The following is a 23,056-nucleotide window of genomic DNA, read 5'->3' as shown; positions in this document are numbered from 1 at the left end:
CTTACCCAGCAGTTAAGTGCAAAGGCCAAAGGGTTGGCTAGGGATCACTGTTGGTTGAGAGGAGCAAGGATTAGACTGCGCGGTCTGATACAACTTAAGAGCTACTGTAATTTAAACTACTTCTGTGATACTTTGGAAAATGTTCTGCTGGGAAACCTTGGGTACTTTGTTCATGTAAATGTTATTTTAAAATGTACCAATGACCTAAACATTGGTCAGGCCAAGTCCAGTGCTTCCTGAAAATAGTATTTCCTAATGACAGTGTTCTCAGTTCAATGTGTTGACTTGACTTCAAACTCCCAGATCTCAATCAAATCCAACTTCTGTGGGATAAGCTGTACACCAACAAGTCTGATGCATAAAGACTCCAGCTCACAACTTCCAGGACATAAAGGATCTGTGTTTGCCGCAAACTGGTGCTGGAGTCTCAGACTGAGTCACTACATCCTGTAGGTGACATAACAGAGGCTATGTTGATCTTTATTGGCAGTCTGTGGAATTCACACCCACCTTTTTCCCCATCAGCAATCAGAAAAGAGGAATATTGGATCACAGCCAATCAGAGGCAGAGCAAGGATGGGGCTTAAAATAACAACAGACCTATTGTCTCTCAAATCAGGGGCATTATTTTGAATTGATGCGCAATTAAAAAGACAACAACCTTAGTTCTGAATAAACCAGAGCAGACCTGTTGATGTCAGACACACCTCTGTACATTCTTCACTGTACAATGTTTTGTTGGCCCTTACATAAACATGGCTCTTTCCTGATAGCAACCACAGCAGCGGTGACTTACCCGGAACAGTTTATGCAGCCTCAGAGCAGCTGAGCAGAACACAAAGCGGATCAGCAGCAGTCGAAGGAACTCGTCACCAAAGAATTGCAAAAAGGCTTGATCTGCACAGACATCATTAAAAACAACATTAGGCCTGAGCTGAAAGGTTGATCCATCACATGATCAACAATCTGGCAATAGAGCTGTGACAGAATTCATGGTGAACGTCTTACCTATAGTCCGTGACCGAGTTATCATCTGCCCAATGTCACGGTAGACTTTGCGCAGAAATTCTTGAGCTCTGTCCCATAGACCTCGCCGCAGATTGTTTAAACCACAAATGGAGGAGAAAGCCAAAAGTGGGCTGTAGAGGAAGAGAGTGAAGAGACTCCCACGTTGACACTGATCTGAGGAGGGGACAGGTCAGAGATACCAAAGGTGAGCATATCATAACATAAATAGGCGCAGGAATCGTAGTGACTTATGAGCCGAACCAAATGCTTTTAATGCTCATTCATTCATTCATGTAAAACTATGTACCAAATATTTAATGGAGCACCAACTGTAAAATGAGATTAACAGGATCTTGATAAAATATTTATCTGATATTAAAGTACCAGCCATGGCCTTCTGATTTTTTTACAGGCTTATTGGTCAAAATGATTATCACAAATTTTTGCATTTGACCAAAGTCCAGTTTAACTATTTGGAGTCTAGTTTAACATTTTAACATTTACAACTCCTTTCCAACACACAGACATGGTAACTTTTTGCCTTTTCAGGGAATTTCTTGCAAACAAGCAAAAAACCAGCAGTTCTGTCTTGTGACTGTTATTGATTTAGAGTGTTACACACCTTGTACACTTTTGGGATACACTGTAGGTGACAGTAGACAAACCAGAGGCTGACCAAACAGATTTGTGAAATTCTGTTGTAGAAAAAAAGAATCATGTTAATTAGAACATTATACATTCACACTATGATCACACCATTCACAATATTTAGAGAGCTTTAACTGTTCTTCTTCAGGCTCTGACCTGCACACTGTGTGAAATAAAGGTATACTGTTTATTGGGTTTATGCTATGACAGGGTGACAAAACACAGTTTGAAAAATGGCAAACAAACAACCACTCACACTCAGACCTACAGACAATTTAGAGTCACAAATTAATCAAAACATGATGTCTTCAGAGGGTGGGAGGAAAGCGGATTACCTGGAAGAAACCCAAACAGGCACAGAAAGAATGTGCAAACGCCGCACAGAAAGGCCCCAGGCAGCAGTGCTACCACCATGCCGTGGTACACACATGTGCACCACTTTATTAAGTACACCTTGCTAGTAAAAGGTTGGACCCCCTTTTGCCTTCAGAACTGCCTTAATTCTTTGTGGCATACTTTCAACAAGGTGCTGAAAAAATGTCGCAGCTGAAAGGCTCATCAGACCAGGCAACGTTTTTTCAATCTTCTATTGTCCAAATTTGGTGAGCCTGTACGAATTGTAGCCTCACTTTCCTATTCATAGCTGACAGGAGTGGCACCCGGTGTGGTCTTCTGCTGCTGTAGCCCGTCTTCTTCAAGGTGTTGTGCGTTCAGTCATGGTATTCTGCATTCCTTGGTTCTGAGTAGTTATTTGAGTTACAGTTGCCTTTCTAACATCTCGAAGCAGTCTGCCCATTCTCCTTTGACCTCTCACATCAACAAGGCATTTTCGTCCACACAAACTAACCAGCCTGTCTGGCACCATTCTTCCACTGATGCTTGGTTTGCACTTCAGAAGTTGTCTTGACCACGTCTACATGTCTAATTGCTTTGAGTTGTGGCTATATGATTGGCTGATTAGCTATTTGTGTTAACAAGCAATTAAGCAGATGTACCATAATAAAGTGGCTGGTGACTGAATACACTCTCTTCGGCCACAGCAAGTTGGCTCTGTGACTACAGTTTTTATGTTGAATGCCCTTCCTGACGCAACACTCCCCATTTATCCAGGCTTGAGATCAACATGAGCCTATCACTGACTTGCATTGTGGCTGGGGTTTGGACCCAGGGCATTTTGAATATATTCATATCCACATTCCCCTGTCCTGACTGCTCAAAGGAGCCACCATGTCTTGGTCAGTTGTGAATTGCGGTGCAAAATAAGTAACTGTCCCAAAACTTATGGTCTGGACTGTGGATGGTTTCTTGGAAGACGAAGAACTGTTTCCATACCTTGTAAGCAGTGCTGTTTGAAGAATCCACAATAACAAAGAGTGGCTTCCTGGTGAAAGGGAATAAATCTCCCGGATGAAGGCTGCAACAACACAAACAAGGAAACATCAGGAAGCTACAGCTCTATTGCCATTAATTGCTAATGATTACAGCTTCTTGTCATCAGAGTGAGCAGCAGAAATGCTTCTTGTCATTAGTTATGAAAAGCAGAACTTTAGCTTTTCTCTCTGATGAAGTTTAAAGAGGAGAGGAGGAGAGGAGTTTTCTCACCAGTGCATTTCTTTCTGAGCCTGATTCCTCTTTTGCACAGTCTCTCCATTCACCACGTCTCTATTTGTATTAGTGAGAACTCCTCCGAAATCATATGGTCCTGCAGAAAACATTCAAAGACAAAAAAGTATCCATGAAAACTTGAAGATAGAGTCACACAGATCAAAATTTTCACTGCAACTCCACACATCAGCAGCTTTAACCATAAGACATAGAGGCTTTTTCAGGACCTGATGCAGTAACTTCACCTGTATCTGAATAGCCAAAAATATAACACTGATCCGGATGTGGTGGGAAACGCAATGTTTTCAGTTTTCATAAATTAGCTTACGTTACTTTCTGTGTTGTCAGTAATTTGTATTTCACATCAGCTCAGTTCATTATTTGCCAAGTATGCAAACACATACAAGGAATTCTTTGCCTCCAGTTGTCTCTCTAGTATGAAAAAATGAGAAATTTTAAAAAGACATTAAAATAAATACTAAAATGTTTTGTTTTTTTTAATTTAATTTATGTTGGCTGTTGGTTTGAGACATTAACTGCTTCACAGAGCCGAGTCAGACTGGAAATATAAAGACAAAAGACAAAAATGGAAACCTATTAATCATATAACAAAGCAACTAACACATCCCACAGAGAGAATGTTTGGCAGCTGGTTGTAGAACCGCATGGAGCTCAGGTCCCACAACATAACGAGTGCTGGGTACCAATCCTCTATAACAACAAATTAGTTTAATTATATCAAGGTTTGAAAACGTCATTTCACATCTAAGGACTAAAAGAGCATATCTCGTCAGCATCAAGTGAGCAAATCAGCATGCAGTATGCTTTGACTAAGTCTTAAAACTGCTGGTCTGTTTATTGATACAAACGCGTCTGAGAGAGTGAAAAGATCAGATAAAACCAAAAGTTTTTACTGCACTTATGTAATTTGGCAATTTGGTGGTGATAAAATGTGCCACAAATGCTCCGAGCAGGCAATCCCCTGCTTCGATTCCTTGCAGAGGAGGACTCTTTCCTGTATGGCAGCCTTAATTTCTCTCTCTCTTGTTCTCTTTTTGGTTCATTAGTTTGTTAAGCATTAGGTATTTCTTGGATGTTTTTGCCTTTATTGCAGCCATATTGAGAGACAAAGGAAAGCAGCGGGATGGGGGAAGTGACACACAACAAAGAGCCATGGGACGGATTTGTATCTGGGCTGCTGCAATTTGCCCCAATCAGCCTCCTGCTTTTTGTCTTCCTTCCTGTCTCTCTACACTGTTTGATCATATATTGAAGACATGAAATGGCCGTAAAACAGTATCAGTATAATGGTGAAGTTATTGTATCGATATGGATATTAAATATTAAACAATAGTGAGGTCTGAAAGATGCTATATTACATCTTAAATGCCCCCCCCCCCGCCCCCCATCTAATTGTTGTAAAAGCCTCCATCATCTATCTGTTCCTCCTGTCCTTCAATTGGTGGAATCTTGGTTCTGATTTTTTCAAATATTTTAGCTAGAATTTAAATTGAAAACAAATGCTGACTGCAGCATTTGTTTTTTGTTTGTTTTTAACTCAAATAGCAGTTCAATCATAATCAAAAGGCGACTGGAAACTGGACAAATGCTGACAGCCATGAGACTTTAATTACGGAACAGCTCATGCCAAAATGTGATGACCGTGACATCTACTGAAAACTGACTCATGTTCATAGCTGTTCAACCTGAGTTTAATCTAGTGACTCTGAGCCTGTCTGGGACCAAATTAATCTGGAGGGTTCAAGTCCGCATGGAAACTTAGGTTTGACCTACTGAGACCTTTATTATGGAATACAATTTCTGATTTGAGTTTAGCTGCTGATATAACTTTATAAGATGATTGTGGAGCTGTGTATTCAGAACATCACATAGTCCAATTTTATTTTGTGAAAATATTCTAAAATCTCTAATTTGGTGCATCACAGCAGCTGTTCATATCTAAAACTAAACAGAGCGACAAGGATTAAAATTGTTTTGGGGAGGTTCATGAACATCTCATAAATCTGATATATAATGTGTTTGGACAATAAATGTTCAGTCTGGTAAAAAAAAAAAAAAAAAAAAGATTTTACCTTCGTAGTCTGAATGACCAGTCGGGAAGACTCCAGTAGCTGACAGGTAAACCAGCAGAACGCTGTTGGCCGGTAATTCCTGTAAATAAGAACAATGAAAAAAAAAACCAAACAAACAAAACAATCATATTGAATGGTATGGAACAAATAAGTTGGAAAAAAATAGTTCTCAATTCATTTCCCTGCACTCAATGTGACCTTCTTAAAAACCAGCTGCACTGATGAGGACTGAGCCTTCAGCTCTTGACCATCAGGGAGGAAGCTCACTATTTGTAAAAAAAATAATAAAAAATCCAGATTATATTGAAGTCTATGGGACTAGCTCAGTAAAAATTTTTCTGATGAGTTAATGGTCTCAGTCTTTAGGTTTGTGATATGATATGACCATACAGAGTACAGAGGAGGGCACACCTTGCCTTCACTCCTCCTTTGTTCTACCTTCTCCTCCAAATATGGTTTCTGCTGCTTGGACACCCCGAGATGGCTGACAGACAAATGACAGTTCATGAACCAATGAATGATGACACAGTGGGTTGACATTTGATTAAAATCACTGATGTCTTTCTTTATCTCTTTGACAACCTGATACTAAACGATAAATAACCTTATAGGATTGGGAACTTTTATATCATAACGTCCTTCATCTGTCTATGTATCCAAAACCTAGCTAGGACTAACCCTAGCCATGACTCAAATGAGAAAGATAAAAACACCGCGGTGAGTTCTACTTCTGTGTTAAGAGGGATTGTTTCCTTGTACTAGGCCATGTTAACCCCGTTCAAATTTTGTCAGGAATCTTAACCTAAAAACAGCAGCACAAAGCTCAGAAAAGTGTCTCAAACCATTTAAATAGGAAAGATACTGAATCCTGTCAACTTGGCATGTCTGATAATTAATATTAACTTACCATTAAAGTGCAGACTGACCTTAAAAGAAGCAGACAAGAAAGTAAACAGCTGGCTGAATGTCGGCTTGTAGAGCAAGTACTTGTGAGGGTTTTCTCGTTTCGCTGGTTTCTCACTGGGCTCCTGTTGAAAGAGATTTTATAATGTTATTGTTCACATTTTAGTCCAGTTTAAACTAATATCATGGCAGGTAACTGTGACAGGTCCTCTTGTACATGATGATATGTAACTCTTGAACTTGCCCAAAACAGAAATGGGGACATTGCACCCCAACCTTCTACTTAGTGGTTAACATGGGAGTGGGATGCTCTGCATTGCACCGCCTTAGGAGCTGTATCAGTCCCCAGTGACACCTGATGCAGCTCGTCAGGGAGCTGTAGCTTTAATTACAGAGCTGCTGTTACAGCCAAAACATGGTGTCATACAGGTGTTTACTACTGAGCGGCCCTAAGAGACACAACATGTTTACTGTGTGGGCACTTAGAGGCACAGCAACGAAAGCACAGTTAAACACTCACCAGCGTTCCTTGTTTTGAGGTCTGTGTGGCCAGGTTTACAGGTTCTCTCTCCAAAGCTTGAAGCATGCGGAACATATCGATAGTTAACTCACTGAACTTCACCTGAAACAGGATGAAAACAAGCACAGGTCGATGAAAAATAAAGTTTGGGTTTTTGTCCCCCCCCCCACCACCCCCAGTCTACTAGTAACATCCATTTCATCAGGGGCTGTGAAACAAATTATACTGATTGTGCAATCTGTGCTAAGAAGAGGAATAAATCAGATTGGGTGTTGGTGGTCCCCACCAAATCCATGTGATCTATTTTAAAAAGCCTGACTTAACTGATAACTCTGAATAATTCAGGATTTATTTGTACAGTAAAGCATTGTACCTGGTGCAAAAAAACGTTGGTAACTGAACTGAAGTAATGTGACAATTACGATGAATGACAAAATACATTTAAACACGTGATGTTACACTGATGATGAAAGTCCTGTGTTGGTAATCAGAAAATTTAGTCTGATTATCAGTGATTCTCAGTTTGATTATAAAACTACCTCACAGATGTTGATCTGTTTTCTTTCATGGTCATCATCAGATGGATCAAAATTTCCAAATGTTTTGTTTGTCAGTGTATTGATCCATTCCACTTCACACAAGTTTGGGTCTAATTGATCTCTCTAAGAGCCACATAAAGGCAAGAACTCTGGTTTTAATGAGTTCTGTCAGCTCCTGCAGAGCAATAGTATGACAGCCACAGATGATCAGATGATGTTTTTATTTTCTACAAGCTTCATATATATTACACAGTCAATGCGCTTTTTGAACTGTTTTGCAGCAAAACCAGGTTTTTTCAGTGGTCGCAACCTTAGGTTCTATTCTGACAGCATTTTTCTGGGGCACCACTACAGCCTCTTGGCTTCAGCGATTATGATTGGTTTAACCCTCCCATCGTGTTCACCTCCCGCCCCTTACTTTAGTGTTCCCGGTCAAAATTGACCAGTCTGTTTTAACTGCTCTTAAATTAGCACAAAAACTATTTTTGACCACCAAATTTTTATTCAGCATTCTTTAGCTGTGAAAAATGTCTCAAAGTAGTGTTTAACATGAATTTAGAAAATTAGACATAAAATAACTGCAGTGAAAAGTAGGCACTGAAAATGTATTACAAAATGAACATGTAATGTAAAAACTAAATGGAAAACCAAAGACCAAACACAACATGAAGTTGTGTGTGTGTGTGTGTGTGTGTGAATTCATGCACGAGTGGCATGTGGCACTCAGTTCAGAGTGGGCCTTGCAAACATAGGCATCACATTTGCAGCATCTCAGGCTTGTTTTGTTGTCTCTAGGGGCACAGAGCTCACAGCGCTTCCTTTTCTGCCCATGTCCTTGTTGGAGGAGAGCAGCCAGGGCAGTGGCTGGGGCTGGGGCTGGGGCTGGGGCTGGGGCTGGGGCTGGGGCTTGCACACTCCTAACCAGACTGGCAGAGGCTGGTGTGCGGGGAATGTGCTGGCGCCTTTGAATAAGAGGAGTCACCAATGCTGCCCAGATCTATATTCCATATTTCCCTGGTTTGCTTGGAATGTACACCTCGAAGGAACAGCGACCTCTGAAAGGAACCAGGCGCTCATCAACTGTCACGTCAGGGCCTGGATTGTACATAACTGGTAGGCGCTCCACCCACCTGTCCCAAATGTTCCTGATGGCAGTCAGTTTGTAATTTCACCAGCAGATGGGTCGTGTATCTCTGTTATCAAATTGAATAATTCTTGAAAGGACATGAAACTGTTGTAAGGACATAGTTGCCCAGAATATTGGCCTCCCAGACTCCCATCCCAAAGACACTTTTTGTAGCCTCATTGTTTGAGCAATATACTCAAGCTAAAATCAACAGACCTATGTAGGCTTGGAGGTCTACCAGGTCGATTTCTCTCCAGGTATCCCCAAACACGCGCTTCCCCTCCAGGTTTGTCATCTCCAGTATAATTCCCTCAGTGGACTCTGGTAAAAAGAGTCAGAAGCTGGACTTGATGTCATCCACACGAGATGTTGCATACCGTGTTGGCCCTGACGTCATCTTTATGATGTTTTTCACTCTTGCTCTACTTCCTCTGTCCTGGGGGGATGAAGACCAGAGCAAGTGTCCACTCTGGACTCTGGGACTGGAACGTCTCCTCAGGTACCTGTTCTTCAGGTGCCTCTCCCTCTCCATCTGTTGACTGGTCAGTCTCTTCAAAGTCTGGATCAAAATCTAGGTTGTCTTCCACTTCCAAGACATCCTCCTCTATCTCTGGTTCAATTTCAGTGCCCTCTTCATCATGTCCAAAAAGCTGGATCAGAACCTCTTCGACAGAGAACTGCTTGGTCAGTGGCCTACTCATTGTGCTCAGAGTAAAATGAGTGCTTCATGCTATATATATGGGGTCTGCGTGAAGATGATACATTGATTAGTGTGGACGGTGTGGTTCACGTGGGGGATAGGTACAAAAGCGTGGGAAAGAGATGGGTTCACATAACAGACACCTGTCTAGTCTGTGTGAAGATATGATACATTGTTTCATCGGAAAGTTGGTTCACATGGGAGGATTGGAACATAAGCGTGGGAAAGAGATGTGTACCTGCAAAAGACATTGCTCAGTCTGAAATATGTGAGTGAGTGAGTGAGTGAGTGAGTGAGTGAGTGAGTGAGTGAGTTGGGGTGGTGTGTATGAGGATGCTTTCTGTCTGATGGATGAATATAGTCTGGATACCCATTCATTTCCTCCTCTTCATTTTGACCGGGAACACCACAGGTGTAACAAGGTTGATTAAAACACTCCAAATTCAATGAAAGAGGTGATCATCACTTTTATATGTTCAAGTGCATAGTGTGGAGGATATCATAAGGCCTTGAGGCAATCAGATGTAAAACACAATATTTATGAGTATTTTAAGTTGTAAATCGGTCAGATTTGACCCAAACATGACAGGAGGGTTAAAGAAACACAAACAAAGAGCATTTACTCCCCTATAGCAGAGTGACAATAGTTGTGGACAATGCATGATGCATGTGAAGCATTAGGAACTGCGTATTAGAATTAGTGGGTTAAAACCTGGTTGTTACAGTTGCCGATGATTAGTGCATCTGCAAGGATGAGCTGCCCAACCACCATGCCTTGTTCCAGTGGAGGCACACTTCCTTCCTGCAGCCGATTGCTGAGGATGACAACAGCGTTGTTGTCATTGAGGATGACCACTGGATCTGCCTGTGTTACACAAATGAGTGGAGAGAAACTGTGAGACAGAACCATCCCAGACTATTGTATCAGTGTCTCAGTGTGTCACATTTGCTTGGTTACCTCCACAAATGCTGCCACTTCCTGTAGAACCAGGTTCCACTCAAGCTGATCCTCTGTGTTGAATCGCTGTGTGTAATCTTCAATTTCCTCAGATAGCTCCTGCAGGCAGTAGAGAGGGAGGAAGCGATGTGGTTTGGTATAGTCAAAGATACGAAAAAAAAAAACAAAAAACAAAACAACAAACAACACAAAAACTTGAATTGTGCCATATTTTGAAAACATACAAAAAGTATTGAGGGAGGAAACATGGCCCAAATGCTCTGAAAGAAGTGAGAGGATGCTGTGATCTGAATTCAAGTTTTGCTTGTGAAACCTAAGCATTCAGTTCAATGTCTCACTCAGGGACACCATGACCCCACAGATTTGTTGAATCTATTTCACTGGATCTGACACCACAGATAAGTGAATTAAAAGATAAAAAGGTAGTTTTTTATTTACATGTTTATTTAAACAAGATTCAACAGAAATTTTACTAAAAAAAAAAAAACATACCCTAACCATGATTTTATTACTCTTTAAATGTCTGTGTATATTCTAATTCATCCAGGTCATAGTCATAGCCAGGCAACAAATTGAATAGAAAGCAACTGGACTCAGATTTGTCTAAGAAGACGTTTCGCCTCTTATCCAAGGGGCTTCATCAGTTCTCAAAGCATCAGTCTGACTAGTCTTTAGACTAGTACTATACTATTTAGATGATTTTTTTATTGTGAATGCATATAACACAACCTGTCACCATAAATTCAACATGATTCTGTAGTCAGAGCAACAGAGTTTTGAAGTCAACTTACTTTAAAACTCAATCGATACTTCGTTGCATTAAGAAGATAAAGAGACTTCTCTTTTAATTCCCCAGTTGATGCTGTCAATTCTCACCCCTAATCTCACTAACATACTTGAGGAGCCTTGAACCACATAAGGAAAATTTGACTATTCATTTTCAAGCTATCTTAAGGTCAGATTTGGGTCCGAGAATCATGAGAATGTCTCCTTGATCTCTAATGGCCATTAAAAGTGCTTTATATGAACACACATCATCAGTGGCAGATTTGGGGTTCACCATCTTGCTCCAGGCCTGGAGGAGCGGGAATCAAACCACATCCCTTCAGATCAGCACAAACGTCCACAAAGACTTTGACCACAGTGCAGTTCAGGCAAACACAACCTAAAACTCCCTTTGGCACCTCAGCACTAACTGACCATGGCCATTTCCATTTACTGATCCGTTTTATCCAGTTAAAGAGGTGGTCTCAGTTACCAGAGGTTGACCTGCCCATATGTCAGTTAGGCAGCATCATCCAATCAGAAGGGAGACTCAACAATATGTAAAACTTTACTGAGATTGTTTTTGGTTCTTAAAACCGAAAATATGTCATTTTGTGAATGAAACATTGTACGTTGTTTGATGATATCACTGACAGACTGGATGTTTCTGATGATGCTGCTGTACTAAAACTGGACAAGCTGCTGAATGAACTTTGGCCAGTGGAATAGATGTATCTGGGAATTTGGCAATAGAGCATGAATCCACTGGTCCTTGAAGATGATCAGTGAAAGGAAAATCATAATACATGTTGTCATGCATCCTTTTTTCAACGGTTACATTGTTTTTAGGTTACTGTAATTTTGTTGTATTAAATGGGTTGTTGTGCAGCATTAATTAGTTGAAAATACTTTAGCCCTGTCATTTCTACTGTAAGAATTAAAGGCTTTCATGTTCTTCGATGTACATTTTCAAAACAAATTAAAACTGGGCATTTACTTCGCAGAGTGTTGGACAATCATCTGACACTAAACTGAGTTGCTCTTCACCGACCATTCACAGGCTGGCTCCCACCATGTAAGGACCTACTTTCCTCAGTCAATCTCAAAAGCCCTGTGGGCTTGACACATGAACACTAACGGTACTGGGTGGCTGCAGAGAGACTGCATCTTCTGCCAGGTCTGTGGCACTGTGAGTCAAGACTGAGAGGACTGAATTACTGAAGTGCAAGAAGTATTTTGTACTGTCTCTTTTAATTTGTATTCAAAATCCATTCTTTCATATGGGGGTGGTTGTGGCCTGTTAGATAAGTTTGAATGGTATAGGTGTGTCAATATCCCACAGTGAGGCACTGAATGAATGCTATGAATTTGATAGGGTGTTCTTATTTTCCTCGGAAGATCTGGGTTTTTCAAGGCACACACTATGCTGTAGTATAAAATAAATAATTTCTATACCTTCACCAAAACTTTGACTAGGTCCATCTTGTTCAGCAGTAAACAGACAACTATGTAGCGAGCATAGTATCGAAGCTTCTTTACTACTAATTCTGGCCTGATAAAAGACACGAGAAGGTAGTTAGAACAAATACAAATTAAAGGACAGGCACAGTTCAAGCCATGTACATGGCACCTTATGGATCACTCTGTCTATGGTTTTTCATATTTAGACCAAACTCAGCAGTGATCATATTCTACTAAAAAGTACGAGTATGCATCCAAAGCCTGAGATAGATTATTCCTCTATACCATACAACCCTATTGTCCAAAAGCTATTGAAATGCTTAAATCCCACATATTGATACTCACAATACTCACAGAAAAAAGATACATGAACCTACCTGTCCTCTTTGTTGACCTGAAAATAGTAGGATCGCTGGCGGATGGCTGAGTAGAATGAAAAGGCCTCATTCAGGTAACTTGTTTCTGAGGTACGAAGGCTGTCAACAACAGATTTAGGTCAGAAGTTAAGTGCCTGTCCTTTTAGTTCAATTTTCTTTTGATGTGTGTGGTTAAGACATAATTGGGCTTACTAGTAGTGGTAGTAAAGCTGTCCAATTTTGGATGCAACTTCTCCAATCTGCCATCTCTTCAATCCATACCGACTGTCCAGAACCTGCCTGTCAGTAAACACAAAAGCATACAATACTGAACCCTAAACCATGAAATCATTCACCTGAGTGTGACAGAACATGGCACACAACTTTAGGACAATCCTACAGTTGAGTATATCTGTCTTTTTGTCAATGAGGTGAGAAACATAGTAGGTAGCTGATGAACACTATGTTACTTTTGGATCTGAGAACATGTCATAAGCATTAGTGAGATGTTTTTATATGCAGAACGTGTGTAAGGGCACTCACACTTAGCTCTGTCTGACGGTCGACCCGCAGAGAAATGCAGTACACATTATAGTTTGACAAGATAAAGCAGAGAAAATACTCCAAATAATGTGTGAAACTAAAATACATTTTAGTGGGTGTCCGAAACTCATTCAGCTACTGAGCAGTGCTCCTGCTGCTTCTTTAATCTGGGAGCCAAATGTAATTCAAATAAATACACTAGATAACTGCCATGGTCAGTCCCATGTCTAACAACCAGAACTATCATAATAGCTCAACCTGACAAAACCACAGGCTGATCCTTATACAGTGATGCTTTAATGTAGGATAAAAGATGGAAATAACCTGTGCTGCTGCTGAAACTTCCACAGCTTGGTGTAGACGTCAAAAGTCCGTCCAAAGTAGGATTGCCACTGCTTGTGTCCATACTGAGGAAGGTCTCTGCAGCAGGAGAGAGAAGAAAAACAGTCACATACCCAATGTTTTTGAGAAAACAATCAGAGCAGTGAAATTTCACTGTGAAATACAGCTGTTTCTACTCATGGTTGCCAAGCTAAAATGTATTTAGTCATGAACACCACAGTATCATCCATGGGACAAAAGGATTGTTTTAGCAGTGCTTTTCAAAGTGGGGATGAAAATCACTTGGGGATGCTTCAGGGCTTCCCAAGTTTTTAGCTTCTGATGTTGAAGTAAATAAACAGGCCTGAAGGACCTGCTCTGCTGTTGCAGTCCAAACAAAGTGTCTCTAAATATCTAAATCTAGTGACAAGTGCACTAAATTGGGAACATTGCAGACTCTGGTCTGTGAATAGAAACACTATAAACTATTTTATTTTGAAAGAGGTTGGCCAGTGGGGATATGTGGCTTTGGCCTGACCAATAGCGTAAATATGACCACTAAATCACTTTCAAGATTATAGGCCGGGCACTGCTGTTGTGCCACAGCCAAAATTGCAATACTGACCGAAATTCTACTCATCGCTATCTTCTAACAGGCCACGCTAATCAATATTGCATTAAGATTAATACAATCTATTCAAAGACCAATGATCTAGTTCCTCAGTTCATAGTACTTTAGAAGACCTTTCCATCTGGCCTCAACAACCTTCTCCAACTGAATAATGTATGGTGAAAAGATGGTTTTCATGTCACATGATCAGTTCAGGAGCAGATGGAAAAGCTGAGTTAAAATGCTCAGAGTAAAAAAAAAAGCTCTGATTACTTAATGGTCTTCACACAGCTTTCACATTTCACACAGCTCTGAATTGGTAAGCCCTTTAAAATGGAGGCTTTGAGCTGATGATTGCACCTAAATGTTGTTTTTTAACATTTGTGTTTTGAATGTTTTTTATACAAGCCTGTCAAAGATGAATTTCTGTCACTGACAGACAATGAAGTCTGTCTATCGATCTATCTCTCTATCTATGATCGAGTCCATGATTCAAACAACGCAAAAACAGCATCAGTTTTGAATAATGTAGCACAAACTCAGTGTGTCACTCAGCTCACTTCATAACAAGTAGAATACATCTGTCAAGGTGGCTTAGTGAAAGCATGCAGTGAACAGTGAGGTGGGTGGATATTTGTCCAATCCTTTCAAACAATACGTCCTTCAACCCATCCATCTCTTAGTCCAAGTGAAGAGCCTGGTCCTGTCCATCAGTCCTGTCCTGTTTTGCTCACCAACAGATGACATGTTCACAAACGCAGCAGGGAAACTCCTGCTACTCCAGATGGTCAGTCTGTTTTTTCACACTCTGTAGTCTTTCTGAGTTTATTGTGAAATCCACTGTAACAGTATCACAATGAAAGCAACTAAATAAAGCCAACCAAAAAGAAATTAATCAAGTAAATAAAAAACAAATATCACCAGGCTCCAGGTGAAACACAGGTCACACAAGCGAGTGGTGGTCGCTGACAACGGGGGACAGCCTGCAGAGCTGGATGTGAGCTCAACAGAGCGGAAAGTAGCTGCTTTCCTGAAGTGCAAGGGTAATGACTGCAACAACATCGAGACTTACCATCCACTACGCAAGAGGAATGCCAGCTATAAGCTAACGATTGTAATAAGGAAACAGGAAATAAGACCGCACTGTTAAAACAAGGACAAACGCTAAACAGCTCTAACATCTCCATTAATGAGCCTCTGACCAAACAAAACAGACATAGCCAGAAAAGCCTATTCCCGAAGGAGCAGAGGAGAATTAAGAACAGATGGACTATAAATTGTCAAATTTTTACCAAGCAAAACTGAAGACCAGAAGAGGCATAGACCTTTGTTGTCAAGAACAGCGGTCCCCATCCCCCGGGCCACGGACCAGTCCGTGGGCCTTTTGAACCGGGCCGCACAGAAAGAATAAATAACTTACATTATTATGTTTAATTTATTATCTTAATCTCAACTATGTTTTATTTTGAAAAATGACTGGATTCTCTCCATTACATCTGTCTATGACTCCCTCTTGACGCATGTCAAGACACTTGTCTTGGTCGCGTGATACTGCTAAAATTAAACCTACAAGTTAGCGAAATGATTACATAAGGACAGTTTCTTTGCGAAGGGGAAAAGGCCCAGTGAGGAGACAGAAGAAGAAACGGCGACGTCCATGAAAAAGAAAGCTGCATTTATGTTCAGGGTTAGGGGGCAGAGAGGATGTTACTCATGTTATGTTGCTGGCGAGATGTTACGAGGACGCTGCTCGTAGTTCCATACGAGTGCACAGTGGATTCACGTTTATTATGAAATTTATAAAATAGCACAGTTGTTATGCTGATCGTATAATTTTATTTTGTTGCATTTATCCGCCACACCTTAAGGGCCGGTCCGTGGAAATATTGTCTGACATTAAACCGGTCCGTGATGAAAAAAAAAAGGTTGGGGACTGCTGGCCAAGAATATTGACAAGTTGGAAAAGTGTAAGTGACAAAACAAGCTGGAGGAGAAACGGTGGAAAATAGCAACAATGACAGGGTCAGTGCAGCCACACACACATCCATGAAAATTGAGACTTATGTAATCTATATCTGGAGACATTAGCCACATGTTTTGAGAGGATCAAGGAACACGACATAAAGGAGCTAAAAACTGTTGAATACACTGATCACAAAGTACAGAACTTGGAACTATGACATTGGCCCAAACAACAATTTCTTTTCTCTCATCAGCAATAACTTCTTCTACAGTTGAACTATTATGAAAACTATACTATTCAGACAATTTCCTTCAAAGGAAGGAATTCATTTAAAAAGGAACTTCTGTCACAAAGCTAGGATGAACTGTATTTACTACATAACATAGAGACTGCTTCTGAGGAACTATTGCGAATTTTCACATCATTATATCATAAAAACTGCCCAACAATACAAAAGTTCAAGTACACAGGAGCTCATGGATCACAAAGGGTTTGCAAAATCCTCATTTAAGAAAAAACACTTTGTATAATGAGTTTGTTAAGCAAAAATATAGGCAACTGAGATAAAGTAAAGAAATATAAAAATAAGTTAGGTAACACCAACTAACTAACTATCATAACCAACACTATACGGACAAGAAAGAAGGGATATTGAAGGAATATGGAACACAGAAGAGTACTATAATAATGGGTATAAACATAGAAGTTATCCTAGGTTCTTTGTTGATAATTATAACAAAGAATACAATATGGCCATGGTGACTAATAGCTTCACTCACTACTTTATGAATATAGTTACAGACTTAGCAGGACAAATCACAGATCCATCCATCCAAGATTTGATAGCAATAAATTATCATTAAACTTGAATAAAAATCAATATTATTTGCATTAAATAAACTAAACACAATAATAAATATACATGTACTACTACCAATGGATGGGTTAAATTAAAAAAAAAAAAAAGTTAAGGAAATTACATTTACAAATAATTCACAGGGCTGGTTACCTGACTTATACAGAGTAAAATTATTGAATTTGCAGACCTGGTGGTCTTCCAAATTGTACATATATTGTTTAGGGAAAAAATGCCACATAATATTCCAAAATGTTCAATGTAAGTGAAGTAAGTTGTTTAAGGGGTTCATTCCATTTTACAAACAGAAGACTAAACACTACTATAAAAAGAATTTATACTGTGGTTTGTGGAGTGAAACGGTGGGACAGTCTAAGAGAGGACCTCAAGGGATGTCCAAGCATGAAGCATTTTAAAAGGCTATATAAAAGTGTGACTTTCATGAGGTACAGGGAGGCAGATGTTTGACCAAGGAGGTAGCTCAGTGGTAGAATGCAGGCTTTGCATGTGGCTTTGGCCTGACCAATAGCATAAATATGACCACTAACTCACATTCAAGATTATAGGCCTGACACTGCGGTTGTGCCACAGCCAAAAACCCAATACTGACCAAAATTCTACTCATCTCTATCTTCTAACAGGCCACGCTATTACATAATGTATATTTCATAAAACTTTTACACATATTGCATATTACAGAGGAAGCTAGATTTTATGAATTAATGTCTTAAGGAAAAGCGGTTGGATTTAATAAGGTTTTCTACGATCAGCCAATGCCTGCTGATGTTCACCCCGGACACATGATCATCCTATCGCAGGTCATGTGCCCAGGGAAATTAATGTAGAGCTGCAGGGCAAAAAAGACTACTGAACCATTTCTCAGTTTTTAATCTAGGGAAAAATTAACATCATGTTGTAGTGATGAAGATTTGAAACTAGAGACTGAGACCATAAACTCACCAGTAAAACAACAACAAAACAAGTAAGGGCTTTTTTCCATGGATTTCTGTACAATACACTTCTTTTTATAACCAGAGAAGTCATCCCCTGATCATCAGATATAATGCAGGTTTAAGACTCAGCATTGACTTCCCTTTACAGAGATGGAAACATTGCCCACTTTTATCTACAATCTATCTCAACTCAAGACCTTTTCTCTGGATTTGCCAAAATTTCTGCATATCTTGTTGTGTAACCACTCACTGCTGCTGAGTGGAATATTGAAAGTGAGAGTGACATCATTGGTAGGATTTTGTATGGCATCATGTGTGCATGTAGATAGGTCTCCTAATGCACATGCACTGGATTAAGAAACTGGCCCAATCAGAAATGTTGCTCCATTGTCTAAGTAAAGGTTAAAAAGTTTTTTGATAACATGGGGAAGCTACATCATACGTCCACCAATACAATGAAAAGACATGCCTGAAAACAGTGGAAGTACAAATTATTGCACTGATGTTTCATTACTGTCATTGCTCACTTCTGAAAATACCAAGCCAAACCTATAATAACATGTGAGATGAAAGCCTAACTGTGACACTAGAGCACCAATCAGTCGACAACCAATAACAATTATCCTATAAATGGTGTAATTAGGCCAGTGACACTCATCTGATAATTGCTTCAATTACATAATCATGAGAAAAACTTTTTAATTTCCAGATGAGGAAATAAGTAATAGCAGCCATAAATAGGAATAAAAGGACTCAGCCACACAGAGATGCTGCTCTTTAGCTTAGATAAATGTTAATTAGCATTAACATTTATGCCTGAGGAGGATAATGAAGTCAACAATAAAGGGCGATTCATTTTTTTGTCATCAGTAAATTTCCATCACATTTTATTAGGTCGAATGTCAGAATTTAACTGATACTGCTTTCTGTGATTGCAAAGAAAATAAACATAATAAGTTTGTGCTAGAGGTTCAGTCTTTTTCATTTGGAGCAATTGACTGATATCCCACCATGACATTAGCATTTCACTTTATAATGAAAGAAATCATAAAAACTGTCAATTCATTTGTAATTACTAATAGATAAAGAATTAGTTACAATGAATTATTCGTTCTAGATTATTTTTCTTTGCGTGTCCTATAACATATTCAAGTGCCACTATTACAAACCATTCATGCTTGGTTTGCATGACATGAATGTCTGCTGGATTGTGATTGTTTCATGTCAGACAGAACATGTTAGCTTTTCTGTTGAGCCTTGGACTCTACATTTTCTAACAGGAGCGCTACAATATTGAGTTGAAGGTTTTGGAGAAGAGAATTTCTTCATGAAAAAAAATAAATAAAATGAAATAAATACAGATCTCTGATATACAGTAGTCTACTTATAAAGTCTGTGGTGTATCTGTGACACCATGTAACAACCAGAAACAGAGTTGATTCTCAGATGCAGTTTCCTCTCACTTTGTAGCTCTTTACAACTGTACTATATAAAACATTATCATTAAAAACACACAAAAGGTGAGGATGAAAACAATCAGCCATCCAAACAACAACTGGGCATATATGTACCACATTTAAAATAATCAGGGTTTATTCCCACCTCTGGAAGAAACTGTTGACCAGTAAATAAATGAAGTATCATGCAGAATTTTTAGTACACTGGTAAGTAAACAGCTGCAAATGGTAAAGTTAGCTATAAAGCAAAAACAAAGAACTTTGTCATATTTTGGTTCTGCTAATATTCAAATGGTTCAAGTCCCACTGAAAAAAACATTTGGACTATTTTCAGTGGGGCAAGAAGCCTACAGAGCTACACAGTGGTATTTTAAAAGCAATAAATGTGACACTAAACAGAAAGAAACACAGGAGTAGAGACACACAGTCAAGAAGGCAGAAGCATATCACATAAGGAGATGGTCCTCTGAACTTCAATGCAAAAGAAGTGAGACCCAACTGATCCAGGATCATAAAAACTCTATGTAATGAATTCATGAGGACATAATAAAGATCAGGTCGATGTATAATAAAGAGAGCAGAGAAGCAGAACTGTTTCTTAGACTGGTGGAGAGAAATATGCCTCCTTTGTACAACATGCAATATTGCCTGGAGAAGCTCAGGACGCCAATTAGCAAATCTACAGATCCTTTAACAGATTTCTGACAGGACACAGATTGCATGTGAGATTTGACTAAGATCCTTTCTTTTACCCTCTTTTTTCCTAATATGCTTTAATCACTTAGTTACCGTATCTTCATGTATTACCAATTTTTGGAAGGGAAAATATGATACTTTAATTGAGGGTTTCATTGAGGATTGAAGCCTGCTAGTTCTAAATGTGCACTAGTAAATATCAGCAGTAGGGGAGAAGAAGACGTTACAATTGGAAGCGAGTAGTAGTGTGTAATGATAACTCTAGCTAAGCTAACTCTTTCAGCAGCAGGTACTGAGCAGGAACATGGAGCAGAGATGATTTGGCACCTGTAGGATGGGCACAGGAAGAGAGAGGACAGGAGGGACAAAATACAGATTACAGGAGGAAACAAAGTTAGAGACATGTAATGATGTAATGTACATGCATGGGGGAGGGGCAGGGTAAGAGGGATGGTGAGAGAGTGGGGGTTAGGGTGCTCAGTGCAACCCCCATCAGTCTAGGCCTACAGAAGCACAAAAAGTAATTAAACCTTAATTTTTTTTACTTTAGGTTTTGTCATAAAAGGTTTTAAGCCTGATCTTGAAATCTGACAAAGTCCACCTCACTGGGAGTTGGTTCCATAGAAGAGGAGTCTGAGAGCTGAAAGATCTGCCTCCCAATTTACTCTGGAGACTTCCAAGTACAATGACTTCAGTTTTGTCTGAGTTCAGAAGTAAAAAGTTGCAGGTCTTCCAGCTCTTTATGTCTGTCAGACATGCCGGAAGTCTGATTAGCTGATTATTTTCATTCAGCTTTTTTCTGACAAGTATAACTAAGTATCATCTGCTTAACAGTGAAACTTTATGCTGTGCTTCTGAATGATATTGCCTAAGGGAAGCATTTATGAGCTAAAAAGGATTGGTCCAATGGCAGAACCCTGTGGAATTCCATGATTAACTAATGTGTGTGAGGAAGAGCCAATGTTAAACATGAACAAAATCATAACTGTCTAATAAATACAATTTGAACCAGTTTAGTGCGGCTCCTTTGATCCCAATTTAATGTTTCAGCCTTTGTAATAGAATATTATAGTCAATGGTGTCAAAGCAGCACTAAGATCAAACAGGACAAGTATGAAGACCAATCTGCTGTCTGCAGCCATTAGAATGTCGTTGGTAACCTTTGCCAGTGCTGTTTCTGTGCTATGATTTACTCTATAACCAGACTGAAACTCTTCAAACAAGCCATTCCTATGATGTTCACATAAGTGGCTTGCAACAGCTTTTTCAAGAATTTTAGAAATGAAAGGTCAGGTTAGCCAAAACATCTGGATCAAGATTAGGTCTTTTGAGGGAAGGTTTAATAACAATCTTGAAAGGCTGTGGTACATAACCAAGAGATAAACTCATGTTGATCAGATCCAGAATTAATAAGAAGAAAAACATCTTAAAATACCTGGTAGATACCAGGTCTAAAAGAAAAGTGGATGGTTTAGATTATGAGACTATAGAAACAAGCTCAGAGAGATTTAATGGTGAAAAGATTCCTGATACTGATCGAGAGTTACATTTGATTCAGAAGCTGCTGCATTTGATAGTGGACCTCTGCCAAAGGTCAAAGCTGTTGAATTTTGGCTCTGATTGTTACAATTTTATCTTTGCTAAGAGCTCAAGGAATCAGTGGTTCCACTGAGCTGTGCTTCTGTCAGCCTGGCTACAGTTCTGAGTATTACTGGACCACCACTTCCTTTCCAATTTTTGTGATGTTTGCTTTACGGTACAAATTTGAGGAATATACCAAGGTGCCAGCCTCTTCTGTTTCATTACTTTCTTTTTCAAAGGAGCCACAGAATCAATATTTGAACACAGTGAGGCCATAGTGCTGTTTACAAGGTCATCAATCTATGTATGGGAGAAGTACTATTGACTTTAGACGTGGCAGTTTAGCAAATGATGGCTGAATATTCTCTTTAAATGTGGCCATAGTATTTTCAGACTATAGCTGAATTTATTCCCAGATGCTGTGTAGCCCATTATTGTAACCTCAAATGTTATTAGGTAATGATCAGAAAGAAGAGGTTTGTAGGGAAATATTATTAATTACTCAATTTCAACAGCATATGTTAAAACAAGATCAAGAGTGTGATTGAAACAGTGAGTAGGTTCATTCACACATCTACATGAATATTGAAATAATAATTTTACTAAGTACTAAGTACTAAATCTGATAGGACCAGGTGAAAATATACTGTAGCTAGGCCATCTCATGAAAATAAACCCCACCAACCCCCCACAAAAAAATTGCTTTAATTGCAGTTAAACAAACAAACCACAATTAACATAAAAAAATGTGATAAGACAATTATGAAGTAATTGTTACTGTCTATGATCAGTGATCAGTGATTATAATGATGTAATATTCAATACTCCACATTTAACTCTTGTAATATTTACATCTAAATTGGTGGTTGTTGTTTGAATTTCAATCAAGTCCTCTTCTATTTACTTTTGGTTTAATTGAACTACTAAATTTAGGTGGCTGGGGGACAGACACAGTCTGCACAGATATTGTTTCTATTCAAAGCAGGTAACCACTCTGACTGAGGCGCAGAGAGGAGTGGTAAACTGTAGCTCTGCCTCCTGGTCTGGACTCAGGAATCCACCTCATTAACTCTCTCTTCCATATCTATCTTCAACGTATATTTATGGTATGTACCATTATCACTAAAGGAGGTAGAGGAGTAACTGAACATGAAGCACACAGAGCAGGAGAAAGTGAGAGCAGAAGAGGGAGAAGGAGAAAAGAGGGAGGGAAAGCGAGAGGCCATTGCTAATTGCCATTTCTAAGCTAAGGAATCACGCAAGTGATTTAGAAACGAGTGAAGACAAAATGCTTAACTAACTGTGAGTTGAGTGAAAACTAACTGTCAATAAGTAAGCGAGTGGCTGATTTAAAACACAGCAATAGGAACACAAAGATTGATGACACAAAGTCA

At 39.4% G+C, this 23,056-nt stretch overlaps 1 protein-coding gene across 3 annotated transcripts in view; it reads right to left on the bottom strand.

Annotated features, from left to right (window-relative positions):
* scai (suppressor of cancer cell invasion) overlaps window positions 1–23,056 on the bottom strand; it is a 32,769-nt gene that overhangs the window by 6,070 nt on the left and 3,643 nt on the right. Inside the window, exons 3-16 of one of the 3 annotated variants that reach the window (XM_029515406.1) lie at window positions 13,550–13,645; window positions 12,896–12,982; window positions 12,704–12,802; window positions 12,321–12,417; window positions 10,101–10,199; window positions 9,855–10,007; window positions 6,778–6,879; window positions 6,281–6,382; window positions 5,355–5,433; window positions 3,259–3,358; window positions 2,989–3,070; window positions 1,631–1,703; window positions 1,009–1,182; window positions 797–897 (exon numbers count right to left, since the gene is read on the bottom strand). In XM_029515406.1, the coding sequence (XP_029371266.1) occupies window positions 797–897; window positions 1,009–1,182; window positions 1,631–1,703; window positions 2,989–3,070; window positions 3,259–3,358; window positions 5,355–5,433; window positions 6,281–6,382; window positions 6,778–6,879; window positions 9,855–10,007; window positions 10,101–10,199; window positions 12,321–12,417; window positions 12,704–12,802; window positions 12,896–12,982; window positions 13,550–13,645 (1,444 nt within the window). Of the gene's footprint in view, window positions 1–796; window positions 898–1,008; window positions 1,183–1,630; window positions 1,704–2,988; window positions 3,071–3,258; window positions 3,359–5,354; window positions 5,434–6,280; window positions 6,383–6,777; window positions 6,880–9,854; window positions 10,008–10,100; window positions 10,200–12,320; window positions 12,418–12,703; window positions 12,803–12,895; window positions 12,983–13,549; window positions 13,646–23,056 lie in introns of those variants that run through there. The other 2 variants (XM_029515408.1, XM_029515407.1) reach the window with 2 other exon arrangements.

This window comes from Echeneis naucrates, chromosome 12, assembly GCF_900963305.1.
Source record: "Echeneis naucrates chromosome 12, fEcheNa1.1, whole genome shotgun sequence".
NCBI lineage: Eukaryota > Metazoa > Chordata > Actinopteri > Carangiformes > Echeneidae > Echeneis > Echeneis naucrates.
The sequence above is the reverse complement of the archived record's forward strand: the minus strand, read 5'-3'. Positions and strand labels throughout refer to the sequence as shown.